At 43.9% G+C, this 20,314-nt stretch overlaps 1 protein-coding gene across 1 annotated transcript in view; it reads right to left on the reverse strand.

Moving 5' to 3' along the window:
- Nucleotides 1–20,314, reverse strand: part of DESI2 (desumoylating isopeptidase 2) — a 234,368-nt gene that overhangs the window by 101,766 nt on the left and 112,288 nt on the right. Inside the window, exon 4 of the mRNA XM_086926841.1 lies at nucleotides 101–242. Within this exon, the coding sequence (XP_086782967.1) occupies nucleotides 101–242 (142 nt within the window). The remainder of the gene's footprint in view (nucleotides 1–100; nucleotides 243–20,314) is intronic.

Here is a 20,314-nt window from a genome sequence, read left to right on the forward strand (position 1 = left end):
AACTATGTAAGCAAAGCATTAACAAGAAAAACAATTCATCGAGTTTGAAATCAATAACATGTTCTAATATGATAAGCAGGAGTGTGGACAGCAATATTACCTCCGATAATCCCGAAGAGAAGTGGTTGCAGTTTTTATGCATTAGATGATACGCATTCCCTTTGAATTCCTTTCCAAGCTCTTCCACAATCTTTTCAATGTCGTTTTCCGTGAAATCCGTACTCCCCAAGGCTATGGCTTCTCTAAAAGACAAACATGGAAGTCAATGAGAGAAATGGTATTTGAAAAGAAATAATTAGGAACTAATATTTAGACAAAGGACATAAACAGACTAGTGACAGCACAAACTGTGATTAAACAAATTGCATGGTACAAAATTATTTTATTAAATATTCATTATGGTAAAAAACATTGTTGTTTAAATATACATGATTATTGTGTGCATGCCTCCATTATATATGTGACTTTATCTACATATACAGACATATATTGTTAAATCTTATACATATTTCATGATTGATAAAGCGGAGGTTTTGTTTTGGCACATATGTACATTAAAACATGGCTAAGTATGTCTTCTACGCGCGTTTCGGCTGAGGGCCTTCGTCAGGGAGCCATGTAGGTATCCAAGTGGACCTGAACGTGTGATTGGTGTTGGTTCTCACACGGTTGTAATCAGAAATGGATAGTCTGTCTTGAGGACTTAAGCGCTTTAAAGTGTTTTATCTATCTGTTTCCGGTTTTCTATTTTCACATATCTTGCTATTTAAGAGTGAGCTTCCAGTATTAAGCTGTGAGGTACCTCCTATTTGATGCGAGGCTACGTGCTGCTGATGCCCAGTAGGTGATGTGTTGATAACCTGTATATTAGGATTAATGGTTCTCAAGATGGGGGTCTGTTGACGGTTCTGGTCGCATTGGCAGTCTTAGATTCGCGTCAACTGCATATACATTGGGGGTCTGTGGGCTTCTGGGCGTTAACACGCAGGTGCCCTCATGTTGATGGCAGTGCGGAGACACTTGGAGTCACTGGTGTTTTTCTCTTGCTTGCCTTCCGATTGGGGGGTCCTGTCGGCGTCTATACGGGTAGCGCCAAGGTGAAAAACATGGAAACACCCATCCCCTACCAACTGAATCCTGCAAAAAGGACTACAGTTTCGCTGAGCTCTCTACTGATTGCTGAAGAGTGGAGGAGGTCACTTTTACATCCCTTTAATGAGAAATATCGCTGCGTCACAAGCCGTAAAATTATATAACGTCGTTGGTGTCGTGCAAACTGAGACAGAAATCGAGGTGCTGGTGAAGGGTAGGGGATAAGCCACGTAAAGGAGTCAATAACAGTAAGTAAAGTTCATTCACAATGCTGCTTTTACAGTAATACAAATTGTAATTCCATTCTCTGTAGAGAAGAGTTATTTTAGGCCTCTCACTTACATAATCAAATTAGCTTCGAAATCTTTCTGAAATGAGACACCACTATGTGTTCTGTTGTTGAATGGTTGCAAAAAAGAACTGTAAAGCTCCTGGAAGGCAGCAGGGCTGCAATGGGTCATAATCTCGTTTTGGTTTTGTTTTCCACCCATTGACAACTACAGTTCCTTCTTAAATGGTAGGTTTAAGAAAATAAATTCTACCTCAATTCTTATGTGCCACTAGCCCCTTTTTACCTCAATTATACAGTGCTTATTTCCCCACTGTAACTGCACCCAAATCTCTGAAATCCCACCTCCCCAGCAGCACTGTAACCATCACCCAATGCTGCATTACGACCGACATTGATACCCAGGTGTTACATTACATGGTTGTTCTCAGTACAATCACCCTCAGGACCCATGTTATACATTCGCCATTGTGCAGTTTCTCACTCTGCATAAGTGCGCACAGTAACAGATGTTGTCTTAGCACGCTCGTATTAATAGAGGATGCAGCTGCTTTGGCCAAGAACTTCTACAAATTCAATGGCGCACTTAATAATAAATAATAATAAAGGGGTTTATAAAGCGCCTGGTGACGCCTCCCGGCGTATCCCCGCGCTGTGGAGAAGGGTCAGAGTGCAGTAAGAGGGAGAGGGCCTAAAGGGCAAATAGGTAAGTTTTTAACAGTTTTCTGAATGTGGCTTCATTGTTCGCTAGCCTAATATTGGTGGGAAGGGAGTTCCATTTGTTGGCTGCCAGTGAACGGAAAGAGCGACCTCCCATTCTGGATTTTTTTATACGGGGGATCTTGAGAAGGCCCGTTCCCATCGAGCGAAGGGCTCTGTTAGGCTCGTAAGGAGCGGCTAGGTCAGACAAGTAGGACGGTGCTTTATGAGTGATGATTCTATAGCACATGAGGAGTGCTTTAAATGGAATTCTCTTCCTAAGAAGCAACCAGTGTAGGGTTTCCAGGGTGGGTTTAGAAGCAACTCTTCTAGGTAGTCTCAGCACTAGCCGTGCTGCTGAGTTTTGTAGCACCTGCAGTCTCCTGACGTTCTTTTCCGAAGTTCCAAGAAGAAGCATGTTGCCATAGTCCATACGAGAGGTTACTAGGGCCTGAGTCATGGTACGCCTGGCCTCCAAGGGGAGGAGGTCCAGGGTGCGGTTGAGAGTTTTCATGACCCCAAAGCACTTCCCTACAATTTTATTTACATGGCTGTCAAATGAAAGTTTGGTATCCACCCAGACACCTAGGTTCTTTGCTTCCCTGCCAGGAGTGGGTAGAGACCCCAGACAGGGTGGCCACCAGTCTTTGGTCCAGCTAGTGTCCTTACCTCCTATTATTAACACCTCAGTTATAGAGCCGTTAAGTTTGAGGCAGTGTTGGGTCATCCAATCTGCAAGATCGCTCATACAGGTTTTGAAATTTTCAGCAGCCAAGGAGGGATCTTGGGACAGGGAGATCAGTAATTGGGTATCGTCGGCGGAAGAGACTAGCTCTACGCCGTACGATTGGACCACCCTTGCCAGCGGGGCCATATAGAGGTTGAACAGGGTGGGACTCAGGGCGGAGCCCTGAGGTACCCCCTGTTCTAGAGCTATGCTGTCCGAGAGAAAATTGCCTCTCTGAACCTGAAAGCACCGGTTGGTTAGAAAAGCTTTCAGCCAACCAAATGCCTCCCTGGTGACCCCAGCTTTGTTTAGACACTGTAGCAAGATGGAGTGTGCTCAGTATTCTGTGGCCTTGCCAGAACCCCTCTGTTCACATCCTCGATTTAGGTCAGCTGCCCATCTCCCCACTCAAGTTGGGCCTATATGATACATGTTCTTCAGCAAACATTTACTACATTTTATTAACAGTGCTGGCACAATCTGGTATCCGTCTTGGTTCTGTACTTCAACCACTGTGCCGAAGAACCAGAGCCAATGGCACTTTTTGAGAGCACCGCCGGCACCAAAATCTTTCTCATGCCTTTGGGCACAGTTTTATTTAAAACAGACTGCTGAGCCCAAAAGAAAAGGATAAGGTGTACATGAGGTAAACATACTAATAACAGGCAGTTTTTCCAGTAGGGCTGTTACTATAAATGTTGGATGGGTGCGTCTGTGCAATGCCTGAGAGGGTTTGTGGCGTCTAGCAAGACTGCCTATATGCACACTTACCCAACACTACAGTTACAACACCAGCAACTGTTCAGTTCAACTCATTTACGTTCAGCTCTTACAGTAGTAATGCACTAACCATAAACTATCCAGCCCACTCTGGAAACAAAGCCAGCCATATTGGCAAAAAGTACAAGCCACCTTGGCCGTTTAGGCCAAGCCATTCTACCACAACCCTATTGACAAGACCAAATATTACAGATGCCAATGGAAGGCATACTCTGGCCTTACCAGAATGTATTTGTGATTACACTTCATGAATGTTTAACCTCATAACTACAAGTGACATCACAAGAATTGGATAAAAGTTACAAGTGTAATAAATGTACATGAGAGCTTGTTATTTTAAATCTACTTCTAAAGCGCAGGAATGCACTAAGGTGTCTTGGCGCTAGCTCTGCATGCACAGATTAGGAAGGAGAAAGCTTAGAGGTTCCCAAATAACTATGTTTTTAATGCTTTCCTAAAGGATAACCGGCTGGTCATGGATTTCACATGCAAAGGTAAGGGGGTTCCACTCCTTAGCTGTGCACATAATAAAACTTGTTTTGCCCACATGGAGCGTTTGAACTTTAGGACTGTATCGTTTTTTGTTACAGCGGAGCGCAGGGTCCTGCTTGGACAGTAAAATTTGAATGCATGTCAAATATTCCAGGCCCATTTCATGAGGTGCTTTGTAGGCAATACATTAGACCTTAAAACTGATCCTTTGCCTGACTGGTAGCCAATGTAATTTCCGAATGGCTAGAGAGCCGGAGCGAAATTTGGGAATCCTGAGCAGCAGTCGTGCTGCCACATTTTGTAATGTTTGAAGTTTATTCAGTAGTTGCTGCTGTATATTTAGGTAAAGGTCATTGCAGTAGTCTATTTTCGATAGTACTAGTGAGGTGACTATTGTTTTCTAGGAGTCTCAGAAATATGAGACAGGATTTTATTTTCATAGTCCTTAGTGTATAGAAGGAGGCAGAGATGACCGCATTGACTTGATCACGAAAGGAAAGCTTATTATCTACTATCATGTCAAGATTACTAAGCTTTCTCACTAGAACCAGAGGTGTTCCCAATTCCTGCAGCCACCAGGACAGGCACAAGAAAGTGACCGGATTTCCAAACAGGATGACCTCTGCCTTCCTTGAGTTTAATTTCAAGCAGTTGTTATTCATCCAATTGCTTACTACAGGCACTATGTTATGGGATTTAGTTCTGGTGTTGTAGTCACTGCTGGACAGGGAAACGATAATTTGAGTGTCAACAGAGTAGGATATTAACGATAAACCAAATGATCTGATGTGTGTGGCCAAAGAGGCAACATAAATGTTAATCAATGTTTGGCTTAATGAGGATCTTTGAGACACCCCACATGGTAGTATAAAGGGTGTGGAGACAAAGTTCTCTAGTGTGATTTCAAGTGCTTGGAGACCAGTAGTTCTACCAATTGCTTCATGTTAGGATAGAATCTCTGTTTTGGACCAGTTTAGTTTAACCACATCGATGCTAGGCATTTTCCCCTGCTGTGCTGGGGAAGCTCCAAAATAATGGTTTCATGACGAGCTCAGCTCGTCATCAGTGTACCAGCAGTACACTGCATGACGAGCTGAGCTCGTCATGAGTGTCGAAGGTGTTACGGTGAATACTCCGTATTGGTATTGACTTAAGTCAGTGGTCTAATCCTGATGTTTCCAGGTCCCCCTGTTGTTTCAACTTTAAGATGACCTACATGGGGTCAGTGCTCTTTTAGCACATTAGGTTGAGGATATTGAGGAATTTAGGTAGTAGTCTCAGGTAGGCATTAAAAGGCAATAATGTGATGAATGAGTTTTTAGGAACAGCATCATTAATGTTGACATATGGTGATGTGAATTGAGCAGCAAGATTATGCTGGGTTTAATGGAAAGGTAGGATGAGAATCAGTCAGAGGCTAAGTTAGTCTGGGCTTACTATAAGGGAGTGGTGGTGAACTCTGTCAAAAAAAGCAGTTCGAACCAGCAGTGAGAATTCAGCAACTCTGGTCCTGTCCAAAGAGGTCTTCACATTCTCTGAAATGGAAATCAGAATTCAGTTGGTGCCTCCCAAATGGTGGCCAACCCTGGCATTGTGGTTGTCCCCGGCATCATAATGGCTACAATCAGCACATTTTGTGTCTTCTTGGCCAGCCACTGCATTATTGCACAGTGCTATATTTTGAGCATCCTTTTTATTGTGCTGGATATCACTGAGATGTAATGGCAGTACCTGGGCACTTAGGGAATAATCTGTTCATGCATGGGGTTTGAAAATTGAGTAACTAAAGGATATTCCTGTCCCCTGACAATGCGCTTAATGTACCATCCTGAATTGTAGAGGAAGAGTACGGAGCAACCCAAATTTTGAGAATAATTATAACTCCAATTGGAGCCCTTGTTAGTAGTGGAGCAGAGAACTGAGCACTTTGTCCTTCAACGGGACCACAGTCACCGGCAATCTTTGCGCCAGGAGGTGCCTACGCATATCTGCCGCGCCAGGTGGCGCTTAAGAGCGGTTGCGAGCTCCCGCAGGGTGGGAGCCCTTCTTTGTAGTGGAGCGGAGCACTGAGCACTTTGTCCTTCAACGGGACCACAGTCACCAGCAATCTTTGCACCAGGAGGCGCCTACGTAGATCGTGCGCGGGCTTACGCGAGCGAAGCCCTGTCCAAGGGCGGGCCCGTCCTCGCCCGTTGTAGCCTGCAGTAGGCTGGGCCACCCCTCGGACACTGATTCTACAGATTGGAAGGGGCATCTTCTAGCTTTCCAGGTACTGTAGTCTCATGTTATGTTAATCCATTGAACAAGCCCTACCGCTTTTATATTCAATCTGTTACTTCCTTGGCATTTACTTCACGGTCATTTGATTCTGGAATGAAGAAGCGCAAGGGAGTAGCGGGTACTTTGGACGCCTTCCTCAGCAGGGCTGAATCAATGCTTACCCATGAGATTCAGCTAACAGAACGCCGACTCTCTTTGGACCCAGTCTATTGCACCATCATTCTTTATTTGCAAATAAGGATATAATGGGAACAGTGAAGTATTCTGGGTTTCAAAACTGACCACAATTGCTTTTAGCAATGTTATAAAACCACTAAAAACATATAGACCCAAAATGTCATAATTCAAAAGCTTCATGTCAATAAAGGTTTATTTTATTAAATAGAGAAACGGTTCATTTGAATGAAAAATACTTTGATAAATATAGTGCTATGCAGCTTTTACTTTGAAAAGTCTGTTTTTATGCTGCTAATATGTGTTTCTGTTGAGCAAAGTGTATTTAAATGCAAAGTGTTGCTAGGACTATGGCTTGGCATCTTTGTATAATTGTCATCATGGCAAAGCAGTGCATTTTTAAGTCTGGCTGAACATACTTGTGGTATACTCAGCCAATCAACATCATGTAGTCAAATTTTGTTTAAGTGCACGTAATCAAATCAGTTCCTACAAAAGAATTCCATAATTGTCACAATTCTAACAGAATACTTGTAAAGGCAGAAATTCAAAAACTCTGTTTAACTCTGTATTCCTAAAAAAGATGCTCGGGTGCTCTGACCTGCTGCAAAGGTATCAAACAACTTGGCACGATGGCAATGTGCGCATCCCACACTGTCCCATGTCACAGATCCCTGGTGCTTGCTACATTCTCTGCATATTGCTCTGCTCATTAAATCACTCAAAATAAATATTATGATATTCGAATATATCTTTTAATAATTCACTAATTTTATAAGACATGCCTTGTCTGTTAAAAATATACTTCCCCATGCTGCGGGCATAACATTGCTTCCGTTCACTGTATGCAAGAACGTAGCCCATAGCGCAATATAGCTCTAGTCACTCACACACCTCCAGCCATTATCTAAAAGAACATATTCCATAGTGCATTTTAGTATGTGAACAAAGGCAACGCAACACAAAATCTCTGAATTCTTGATACAAGCATTGAAATGCAACAATAGGCATTGATGGCGCAAGGTTAATTGCAAAAAACGATCAGATCAGTTTATATCCTATTTCAGTGCAGTGCACCATCATTCTTTAATTGCAGCTACAGATCAAAAGGCAATTGAAGTATTTTGGGATTAGAAATTGACCCTAATTGCTTTTAGCTATATTTATAATACCACAAACTATTTTTAGACACAAAAAGTCTAAATTAAAATAGCTTCATGCAAATAAAAAAATTATTTTAATAAATAGAAAGGTTAATTTTCATGAAAATATTTGAATAATTACAGGACTGTGCAGCTTTCCTTTTGAAATGTCTGTCCCTTGTGCTGCTAGCATGAGATTCTGGTGAGCAAAGTGTGTTTAAAATGAAAAGTGTGTTGGGGGCATGGCTTGGACGGCAGGAGGAATGGCCGCCTAAACCGAGTGCTCCGCAGAAAGGGAGAGCGAGCTCTCAGCCACCCCTGCTTCCAGAGCCGCAACTTGTCCCAGGATTAAGGTACCGGCACTGAGACCCTTGCTGCATCCACCGATGATCTGAAAACTGCCTGGAACCGTTTTTACAGTCTTTTCACGGACGTGCATTCTCCGACCCGGGCTTTGCCTAAAATGGCGGCGCCCTGTCGCGGCTGCAACGCCTGACCCCGCGAGCGCATACAGCGCTCCTACTGCCAGCAGAAGACCACCACGGGCAGAAGAAGCGCCACAATCAACGAGAAACCACCCCTCAAGTGTCGCGGATGTTGGAGGTTGGCAGCTAGACGTCCCGGCAGACATCGACCGGCTCGACGTGCCTGACCCCAAAATGGCGGCGGCGATCCCCGTGAACATTCAATGCCTCGACTCACGGTGAGCGTATATGCCCTTCTTAAGCACATCCATTGCCATCTATTGCCAAGTCCACCACCCAAGTGAATTTCTTATGGATCTGTGCAGCCCCACCCTGCCACATCATCCTTGGAAGTGACTACTCGTGCCATGTGCCATATGCCGGTGCTGCCTACCAAGCGGTAATCAAGGCCTGCCTCATTGTCGAACTTACCTTAAGCGGAGAAACTCACCCCTACCCAAGTGAGCAGCGTAACCCATCTGCTAAGTAACGCTCAGTCACAGCGCCTGCTCACTTCTCTGTGCGCTCTCTACTCTACCATAAGCCTGTAGCCAGGGTCCTTCCACCCTTAGAGCCTGGCCCTGACCATTTACGGGACCCCAGGTGCAACAGTAGTTCTGCAGCCGATTCTATTTGCGTGGGTGCCCAGTCTCGCCAGCCTGCTGTGTCCTCCTACAGCATTTCAAGGTCTACCCAGTTCCCAGCAAAAGCGAACACACATCAGGCAGCAATGGCGAATAGGGAGGACAGAAACAATACTAAAAATTTGAAATCAGACTCAATTTTGGGCTCACCCATCAAAAGTAAATCAGATATGGCAGCCAATATGGAAATGATTCTCAGGAAACTGGCAGACCTACACGAACTCTCAAAATCCACCAAATCCAATACAGATTCTATGCAACTAGAACTCACTGCCATCAGAGCCGATATAAATGTAATAAACACGGGCCTGGGTGCGGCTGAACAACGTATAAGCGACGTGGAGGACCTGACAAAACAATCAGCTTCCAAGATACATCGTCTAGAAAAATCCACAGAAGAACTTAAACGCCATAACGCGGAGTTGGAGGATAGGAACAGAAGAGGTAACATCAGGATCTTTGGCGTTCCGGAGAATTCCGAAAAAGATGCTGATTCCTGCGTGGCCTTTCTTGAATCGTGGATTCCCATGATCACCAAATTAGACTTTCCACGCGGCCTTGAATTGGATAGGGCACACAGGATCCCCACTTTCGCTACCAGGAGCTCCAATGGCCCCAGACCATTGATCTGCAAACCGCTCAGATTTCAGCACGTTGAGATGATCCTTCAATTCGCAAGAAGAAACCACTCCATCTCATGGGAAGGTCATAGAATCATCTTCAAGCAAGACTACTCAAAAGACACGGTGGCAATCCGCAAAGGTTTCCTGGAGCTCAGAGACAAACTCAGATCCAAAAACATTACTTTCTCCTTTGCTGGTCCGGCGAAATTCAGGGTTGTAGTCAATGTACTTCACGGACCCCAGAGCCCTTGCTGATCTTCTGGAAGACCGTCGCGATCAAGAAATGGACCTAGCGTCCGGCCTCTCGAACAAAAGGAAAACGTGAACTCAACCTCCAATCAGCTCATCACACTGTTTACTGTTATGATCCTGACATTGTCATTCTAGCTTTAATTCTAGCATTAATATCCTAGCTTTAATATAGAAGCCCTTCATCTCAATGTTCACTTTCCTGTATAGTGAGCCTATTTGTTCTTAACAGTGTGCCAGTGTTTCCTTTACAGCTTGCTTTCCTACAGATGCAGGTACCCACAACTTTACTGCAAGTAGGCCTCGAGCCTCAATATATTATCGGACTCTTGTTGCTCTCTATTGCTCGTGATTTATGGTATTCTCTAAGGCCACGGTTTCCTCTACAGTTTGCTTCTCTGCGGATGTAGTTGCCGCAGCTTCAATGTAAGCAGGCCTTGTGCCTCAATATAGTGTCGTACTATTGTTGCTCTTTGTTGCTCGTTGGTACTGGTAGTTTCTAAGTGCTAATCATTACGCCTTAACGCGAAATGCCTTCGTTCTCAAGCCTCGCCCAATGTTTACCGTTATAATTAATAGGTCTTTTTTCAGCCGCATTGCAGTCTGAACTGTAAAAAGGGTTTCGAGTTCATTACTACCATAATAATCTCAAGGTCTAGGGAAGCTACTAGCTATCATCTGTGTATCCCTGACTCCGCCTTGCACGGGACTGCCGTCGCACTCCCGATGTACGTATTTGGGGGAAGGGAGGGGGAGGGGGTTGGGACAGGGGGGGAGAAAATGGAGCTAAAAGAGTTCAAAGATTTAGTCTTTTTTTCTGTTTTGTACTGTTTTTTACTTATGTTTATCTATTTCACATTTGTCATGTGTATTTCGTTGCAGTCCAATGTATCTCCACACAATGGCCTACATGCTGACAGTGCTGAGCAGCTTGCGGCGCTACTCACTGATATCCTTAGATTACAACGCAATTTCCCAGCGATGTTCCCTAACTCCAATGGCTAATGCAAAATCACTAGCCGATGATCTCACGATAGTCTCTCTTAGTGTTAAGGGCCTCAACCATCCGGTAAAAAGGAGGAAAGTTCTCTAGTATCTTACCAAATCTAAGGGGGACATTATATTACTTCAAGAAACCAAATTATCTGAGGATGATCTACGCTTTCTGAACATCCATTGGGCGTCACACATTCTGACTTCACCAGCAATTCATAAAAAAGGGGGGGGGGTAATCACCTTATTAGCGAAAAAAGCTAACCTAACACTAGTCTCGCACTCTCACGACGAAGTAGGTAGACTTTCCATTACACACCTAAGGGAAGACGACCCCATTCATGTAGTAAATATCTACGGCCCAAATGCTGACGACCCGGAATTCTGGGACTCAGTCTCCCGCTCATTAGAACCCATCCCTTCAGAGGACCTGATGATAGTGGGAGGAGACTTTAATCTCCCCCTTGACCCGATTCTTGATAGGCAATCCAAATGTGCCTTCCACCCCTCCCGCTCGCATGACTCCCTCCTTCGCCTCTGTGATAGATACAATCTGAAGGATTCCTGGCGCCTCCAAAACCCGGACGGTAGGGATTATACATTTTACTCCGCACCACACAACTCTTATTCACGTATCGACTTCATCCTGATCTCAAGCCCCTTCACACATCTTATAGAAGAAACAGAAATAGCCCCTAAATTGGTCTCTGACCACGCCTGTATTCGCACCAAGCTGGCTGGCTCTAAATCGATTCTCCCACCCAAGAGATGGCGTTTTAACGATGAGACACTTTCAGATCCCACAAACAAATTACTAATAACTAATGCCATTGAGGAATACCTAACCATAAATGACACCCCCGACACTTCACCCAACACCCTGTGGGATGCTCTGAAAGCCACAATTCGTGGAGTCATCACCACCACCAGGGCCAAGACAAACAAGGAGCTAAATAAAGAACTAGATTCAGAAAGGGGGTGGTGATGAACAGAGTGTCTGAATTAAGCAGACCACTCTTACCCAGTCCAAAGATCAGGGCTTGATCCATCACCGTTATTTAGCTCACTGCACCATCCCAGCTCAGAACCTGGCTATATGCAAATCAGTCTGTCCCTGGCCCAGTGCATCATGGGAACAGGGCAGACTAAACTACCAAGCCAATTCTTCACCAGAAAGGAGACAAGCTTCCGGGGACCAGTACTGGCATTTCAGCCGTCGTCGGCCCGGCTTGCTTGAATCCTGATGGTGCAGTGAGCAAGGGACTCATGTCTGAGTATACCCTGCCACACCTATAGTGGCCAAAAACGATTCAGAAAGGGGGTGGTGATGAACAGAGTGTCTGAATTAGGCAGACCACTCTTACCCAGTCCAAAGATCAGGGCTTGATCCATCACCGTTATTTAGCTCACTGCACCATCCCAGCTCAGAACCTGGCTATATGCAAATCAGTCTGTCCCTGGCCCAGTGCATCATGGGAACAGGGCAGACTAAACTACCAAGCCAATTCTTCACCACAAAGGAGACAAGCTTCCGGGGACCGGATACTGGCATTTCAGCCGTCGTCCCCGGAAGCTTGTTTCCTTCCCAGTGTAAGAATTGGCTTGGTAGTTTGGTTTGCCCTGTTTCCATCATGCACTGGGACAGGAACAGACTAATTTGATTATATCCAGGTTCTGAGCTGGGATGGTGCAGTGAGCTAAAAAACGGTGTTGGATCTAGCCCTGATCTCTTGACTGGGTGAGAGTATTCTGCTTAATTCAGAGACTCTGTCCATCACCACCCCTTGTTGTTAAATATTTTGTCCACCCTAAGCGTGGAAGGGTATACTCAGATGTGAGTCCCTTGCTCATTGCACCATCAGGATTCAAGCAAGCCGGGCCGACGACGGCTGAAATGCCAGAAACCGGTCCCCGGAAGCTTGTTTCCTTCCCAGTGTAAGAATTGGCTTGGTAGTTTGGTTTGCCCTGTTCCCATCATGCACTGGGACAGGAACAGACTAATTTGCATATAGCCAGGTTCTGAGCTGGGATGGTGCAGGGAGCTAAAAAACTGTGTTGGATCTAGCCCTGATCTCTTAACTGGGTGAGAGTATTTTGCTTAATTTAGAGACTCTGTCCATCACCACCCCTTGTTGTTAAAAATAAAGAACTAGAGGCTTTGGAACATCAGATTGGTGCACTAGAAGCCCAACACAAATCCAACCCGTTAGATAATATAGTGCTAGCTACACTAACCAAAAAAAAGTACGAATACAACACCATCACCAGCAAGCGTGCGGGAGTATGGATCAATCGTTTCAAGGCCCTAAAACTGTGCGAGGGCAACAAAGTTGGGAAGCTGCTAGCCTCCTACCTCAAACATAAACAGAAATTGTCCACCATATCGTCCATTAAAGATTCCAGAAACATCAGACACACTAAACAATCTAATATCCTTGACACTTTCAAAACATTCTACGAAGACCTATACAAAAATGACAAACCACTAGACGAATCAGCATGCTCGGACTACCTCAATTCACTCCACCTTCCCAAACTTTCTGAAACAGATAAGTCTCACCTAGGCTCCCCAGTCTCTAGCACAGAAATCAGAGCAGCAATCAACACCCTGAAAAATAATAAGGCCCGGGGTCCGGACGGCTTCACTGCGTCCTTCTATAAGGCCTTTACAGATCAACTTAGCCCTCCGCTCCTTAAACTTTATAACTCTACTGCGGCCAGTGGCGGTGTTTCCCCATCGATGAGTGAGGCCACGATTATAGTAATACCCAAGGAAGGGAAGGACCCCCTACTCACTAAAAATTACCGCCCCATCTCTTTGATAAATTTTGATTGCAAAATGTATGCAAAAATGTTGGCGACCAGACTAAATTCCATCCTCCACAAATTAATTAGCCCCTCGCAGGTTGGCTTCCTAAAACACTGGATGTCAAATGACAACATGAGACTATTATGTCACCTTCTAGAAAAAGCAAAGACCTCTTCCTCCCCAATGATAGCGATAACCTTGGACGCGGAAAAGGCCTTTGACAAGGTCTTGTGGTCCTTCCTACAACAGTGCATGCACTCTTTCAACCTTGGCGACTCCTTTACCAAGATGGTGATGGCCCTCTACTCTGCCCCATCTGCCAGGATAGCTATAAACGGCACCCTATCCGACCCGTTCCGTCTACACCAAGGAACCAGACAGGGCTGCCCTCTCTCCCCAGCTGTCTTTCTATTAGCCCTTGAGCCCCTCCTTACAGACATCAAAAATAATGGAGACATTGCGGGTATCTCCTTTGGTGACACACGAGTCAAGTTAGCAGCGTATGCTGACGACATCCTAATCACTACGGAAGACCCTGCTAACTCCATCGCTGGGCTTATGACCTCAATAGACAAATACTCCTCCCTATCCGGCTACAAATTAAATAGAGATAAATCCGAAGTAAAACCTCTAAATGTTCACACCCCTAGAGAGGTACTGGGAGACTCCGGCCAAATCTGGCAAACTGACGTGATTAAATATTTGGGGATAGACTTTACCGATGACCTTCTAAGTACCCTTAAACATAATGAAAATAAAACCCTGGACAAAATCAAAAGACTGCTAGACGGTTGGTCACCCCGTTTCATTACCTGGTGGGGCCGTGTTGAAACCATAAAAATGATGATATCCCCCCTGGTTAACTACCTCATCACTATGCTTCCACTCATGCTCTCCAAAGAGTTTCATAATAAATTGGATAAACTCATCTCGTCCTTTCTATGGCAGGGCAAGAAAGCCAGAATCAGTTTAAAGAAATTACGTTTAGACAAAAAATTAGGAGGAGTCAACCTGGCGGATTTCAAAATTTACCAAATAGCTTTTTTAGCAAAACAGGGTTCGTACTGGATAACCTCACAGACTGATTATACCCCTGTGTGGCTCTCTGTGGAAAGGTCAATATTGAATGGCCTCAACCCCTGTGCCCTACTCACCATTAAACTCCGTCCCACCTTGGGCTCGGGCCCTATCTTCAAGAATACCAAAATGGCTCTTCTCCAAGTTAGTAAACACCTGCCACAACAATTCCGACACTCAAACTGGGAGTCGCTATGGCACAATGACGCCTTAACATACAAAGGAAAACTCTAAATTACTCCACCTGGATAGAAAGAGGTATACTATTCCCCCACCAACTCACCGAAAATTCGCTACCACTTACCTTTAGGGAAATACAGAATAGATTCCTTCTACACCATGTTGAATTGTATAACTTCTTACACATTAAAGTAGCACTAGCGAAGGCTAACCTGAAGGATGTCACCCCCTCCCTCCCCGGCTTGCTCACCTCCCTTAACAAATTGGGCCACCAAGTCTCTAGAATGTATAAACTTATGCGCCCACAATCGTCCTCCTTAAATTAACCTCTCCAACGCTACTGGGATTCGTTCTCATCCACACCTACCTCAGACATAGACTGGGCCAGAACTTGGGAGTCCACCACTCGCCACAAAATAAGCCCTACACTCTCTCAAACCAAGTTCTGGCTACTACATAAGGCCTTCTGGACACCTAGGAGGCTGTTTCTCCACAAAATCAAGACCGACGACACGTGCTGGAACTGTACGGGTGAGGGAGGTGACCTGGAACACCTAATTTTCAGATGCCCCTGTGTAACCTCCTATTGGGACAGAATCTTTGATTTTATAACTAAAGTCCTCCGTATCACCCTCCCAAGAGAATTTTCAACGCTTGTTCTAGGTTTTGCCAAAGCCGTCACACTCAATGATGAAGACAAAGCCCTACTCGACCTACTGCCGATGGCTGCGGTTAAAATCATACTTAACTGGAAAAGCACGAACAAAGCTTCTTTTCCCCACTGGTTGAACTGGGTCACCAACTTAAGAGAAGCGGACAACATAGCCTTAGCTACTACCCCATGGCGTCCGCCATTCAGGAAAATCTGGTCCTCGCTAGACGATCACTTTGACTTATACAAACCTCCTTGAAACTTGGTCACCTCGCGCCCATATCGTATTTTCACCTACCTGTATCGCCGGTTGAGGGGGTAGTGTTACCTTTCTGTGCCTCTGTACAGCTACTATTCTAATACTCTGTACGCTCATCGTCAAAGTTTATCAATTCCAACTCTCCTATGTACAATCATATGTTTCACGCAACTGTATGACTTACGATGCTTCTGTTTCATTGAGGTGGTGGCACTATCATTCCAGGGCTTGGTATACAGTCCGTCATGTAACATTGGATGCAACTCTCCTTTGACTATCTGCTGGTTAATACATGTAAAATTTTGTTTGTTTTATTTTATTTAATTTCACTGCAAATAATTACTTTTGTCCAGATGTATTTCTCTTAAGCTCCCAATAAAAAACTTTGAACACAAAAAAATGCAAAGTGTGTTTAGGACTGCAGTACCACCACCGGTCTACGGGGGCAGAGCTGAGCACAAATATAAACACACTTGATGTAACACAGGTCCCCACAAGGCAATTTTTATTAAAGTTGTAAAAATTGACACAGATGTTCCTTAAGCCATTTTTTATCATTTAGAAGACATTGCCTTGTGGGGACTTGGGTTCAAGTCCCCACAGTGCACTCAAGTCCCCACAGCGTGAGTGTGTTATCACACCCAAGTCCCCACAAGGATAGTAAGACAAACCCACACACACATATATACACACATATATATACATACCCACACACACACATATATATATATATATATATATATATATATATATATATATATATATATATATATATATATATATATATATATATATATAACCTACTGGCGATAGCCAGTAGGTATATATAGTTAGGATTTTTTCTCTATGGAACTTTTGAAAATTCTATGTCTAATAACTTTGGCGTTTGTGGACGGAATCGGCTGAAATTTTCAGGAAAATGGCACATTTTGTTTCTGAGCAGCCCCTGAAAATTTGGGGGGGGGGGTCATCAAGGGGGGGCCGAGAAAAAAGGGGGGTCCCAAAACGCGTTTTTCCCATGTTAATTTCCATAGGGCGGTTGGCCTCACTTTTAGCCCGAACGGCTGAATGGATTTCCACCAAACTTGGCAAAATTGTAGGGACTGTTAGCCCGATGTGCCTTTGCTGGGTCTCAATATATGTGCTCCAGTGGTTTTTGAGAAAATAACGTTTAAAACAAGATATATATCTGTAACAGCGCTCCGGGCAGCGCTCCGGTTCGCGTACTTTTCGCGTAACGGAACTTTGCGATGCGAAGCTGATTGGCTCTCCGGTGTCTGTCAACATTCTAAACAGTCCAGAGCGGCCGCCATCTTGTCTCTCGGTAGGATCGAGAGACAAGAGGAGGCCAAAACAAAGGTGGAAATGAAGGAAAGGGGGCAAGGTAGACCCCTTCTGACCCCCTAGGATTGATGAGGGGGATATTATAGAGCCACGCGGGGCCCCAAAAAAAAAAAAAAAAAAAATTCCGATTTTTTCGCCGTAGAGGCGCGCCCCGGTACGCGAACCGGGCAGCTAACCGGGCAGCTAACCGGGAAGCTAACCGGCAGTGTAACGGGAGTCTGAGGAGTAGCTGATTGGCTGTCAACATTGTAAACATTCCGGAGCGGCCGCCATCTTGTCTCTCGGTAGGATCGAGAGACAAGAGGAGGCCAAAACAAAGGGGGAAATGAAGGAAAGAGGGCAAGGTAGACCCCTTCTGACCGCCTAGGATTGATGAGGGGGATATTATAAAGCCACGCGGGGCCAAAAAAAAAAAAAAAAAAAAAATCTGATTTTTTCGCCGTAGAGACGCGTCTTGGTACGCGAACCGGGCAGCTAACCGGGCAGCTAACCGGGAAGCTAACCGGGAAGCTAACCGGCAGTGTAACGGGAGTCTGAGGAGAAGCTGATTGGCTGTTATCATTGTAAACAGTCTGGAGCGGCCGCCATCTTGTCTCTCTGTGGGATCAAGAGACAAGAGGTGGGGAAAAAAAAAGGTGTAAATGAATGAAAGGGGTAAGGCAGACCCCTCCTGAACCCCTAGGATTGATGAGGGGGCTATTAAAGTTCCCTGCGGGGTAAAAGAAAAAAAAATTGTGATTTTTCGTGGTAAAGGTGCTTCCTGGTACGTTAACTGGGCAGCTAACCGGCAGCGTAACGGGAGTCCGACATATTGTGTTTTTTGAACGTTTGTGATATGTGCACGTGTGGATTGTGTCTAATTAAGGTTAAAAAAAAATATATATATCTTTAAGCGTGTTCTGGCGCGCTTACGTTTTGGGTTTGGTTTGCGCTGCAGAGACGATACGTCACTGTTATGCGATGCATCATGAGGCGTCTCACGGGCTACGTGATACGTCACTTAATAAAGAATATATTTTACAGCTATAGATATTAGCTTTTAAAAAACCAATGAAATTCACAGAAAAAACCATAGGTTATAGACCATATATAGTTAGGAATTTGCATTTACAAAACCTTGAAAATTCACTGAAAAAAACATAGGTTATAGACCATATATAGTTAGGGATTAGCATTTAAAAAACCTTATTTTATTTGCACAAAACCATTGAAATTCCATATATAGTTAGTTGCACTAACTATATATCGCGGACCCGCAATCCACTGCTAATGTCACATATTACATCATTCATGACATGGTCAGTGACATCACTGATGACATCACTGATGACATCTCAAATGACATCACTGATTACATCACTGATGATATCATTTATGTGATAATACATCTTCAGACTCTAATATAACCTTAGATACACTCAGTGTAAACAGGCACTCACAGACTGTCACACATCCATGGAGTTACTCACACACCTAGTCAGTCATGCAAAGAATCAATCACATCTCCATTTCCTCAACTATACAGTTATACACACCTTACTTATTCAAATATATACTAACACATAATCACTCTCTTATACAATCCTTGATACAAGTTCACAATGATTCATACAGCCACTCTCACATTCACTGGCTCTTATGTTCAGTTATTTATATATGTCAACTCTCACATGGAGTGTGTTTTACATATGTACTTACTTTGACATGTAGCACTGAGATATCCATTCACTCACCAATATACTCATGCACACAGTCAACTGTCCATACAGCTGTTTCTACATGCACTTTTGAACCCATACACCTAGGGAATCAACTGCTCACACATCTATGCACAGATTTATACACCTCCCAGCCACCCACACACATACTCAGTCTCCCATACAAATACTTGGGCAACCATTCAATAACCCATATAGTTTCTGATATAGCTACTGATTTAAACATGCAGCAGTTTACAGAACAACATAAATAATGATTGCCAAATTAAGACACTTTAATCACTAACCCATGCACTCAGTGAGACACATTTAATCATTCTCTCATACAGTCAGTCATGCACCTACTAAATCCTTCATCCAGACACTTATACATCCACTCATTCTTCCATATGTAAGACATATTTTAACTTTACAGAAACATACAGTCACTGGGTGTTGTCATCAGTGATGTCATCAGTGATGTCATTTGAGATGTCATCAGTGATGTCATCAGTGATGTCACTGACCATGTCATGAATGATGTAATATGTGACATCATTAGCAGTGGATTGCGGGTCCGCAATATATAGTTAGTGCAACTAACTATATATGGAATTTCAATGGTTTTGTGCAAATAAAATAAGGTTTTTTAAATGCTAATCCCTAACTATATATGGTCTATAACCTATGTTTTTTTCAGTGAATTTTCAAGGTTTTGTAAATGCAAATTCCTAACTATATATGGTCTATAACCTATGGTTTTTTCTGTGAATATATATATATATATATATACGTATACACACACACACAGATATACATACACATTAATACATATATACACATACACATATATATATTCCCAAAACAAAGTCCATCAATAACGCTCTCAGGAAGAAATCAGGACACTAATAATCCAATATCCAGTTTAATCACACAACGCGTTTCGGCAGACGCCTTGATCACGTGATCAAGGTGTCTGCCGAAATGCTTTGTGTGACATATATATTGTATTGGTTAATAAAGAACCTTTGATCACATCCACACACACACACACATATATATACACACACACACACACATACATATACACACACACACATACTTATAGATACCCATACACATATATATACACACACACACACACATATATACACACACATATGGGAAAGGAAATGATGGACAGAGCGTTGACAATACAAGCACTCGCCCCCAGTCAACTGATCTGGGTTTAATCCATCACTGTTTTTTAGCCCACTCTGCCACCCCAGTTCGGGCTGGACTGTTCCCATGAGGCACCGGGTTAGACTGATTTGCATATGGCCATGTCTGAACTGGGGTGGCAGAGAGGGCTATTGAACGGTGATGGATTAAACCCAGATCAGTTGACTGGGGGCTGGGAGTGCTTATATTGTCAACGCTCCGTCCGTCATTTCCTTTGGTTTGTCCCTATTTGGGACCATGGCCAACGTTCTGTCAAGGGGTTTGTCACACTTAAGACGTGCTACGGGAACTCACATCTTCATGTCTAATGATAGCGCATTATGTTCGCTATCTGAACGAAGTATAATGCACAAGTTACTACTTGTGTAACGATATATCTGTAAGAGACATTAGTTAGTGATAGATTCCTTACCTTAGAATATCCCCA

The sequence above is a fragment of the Lissotriton vulgaris genome, chromosome 6, assembly GCF_964263255.1.
Source record: "Lissotriton vulgaris chromosome 6, aLisVul1.2, whole genome shotgun sequence".
Classification (NCBI taxonomy): domain Eukaryota; kingdom Metazoa; phylum Chordata; class Amphibia; order Caudata; family Salamandridae; genus Lissotriton; species Lissotriton vulgaris.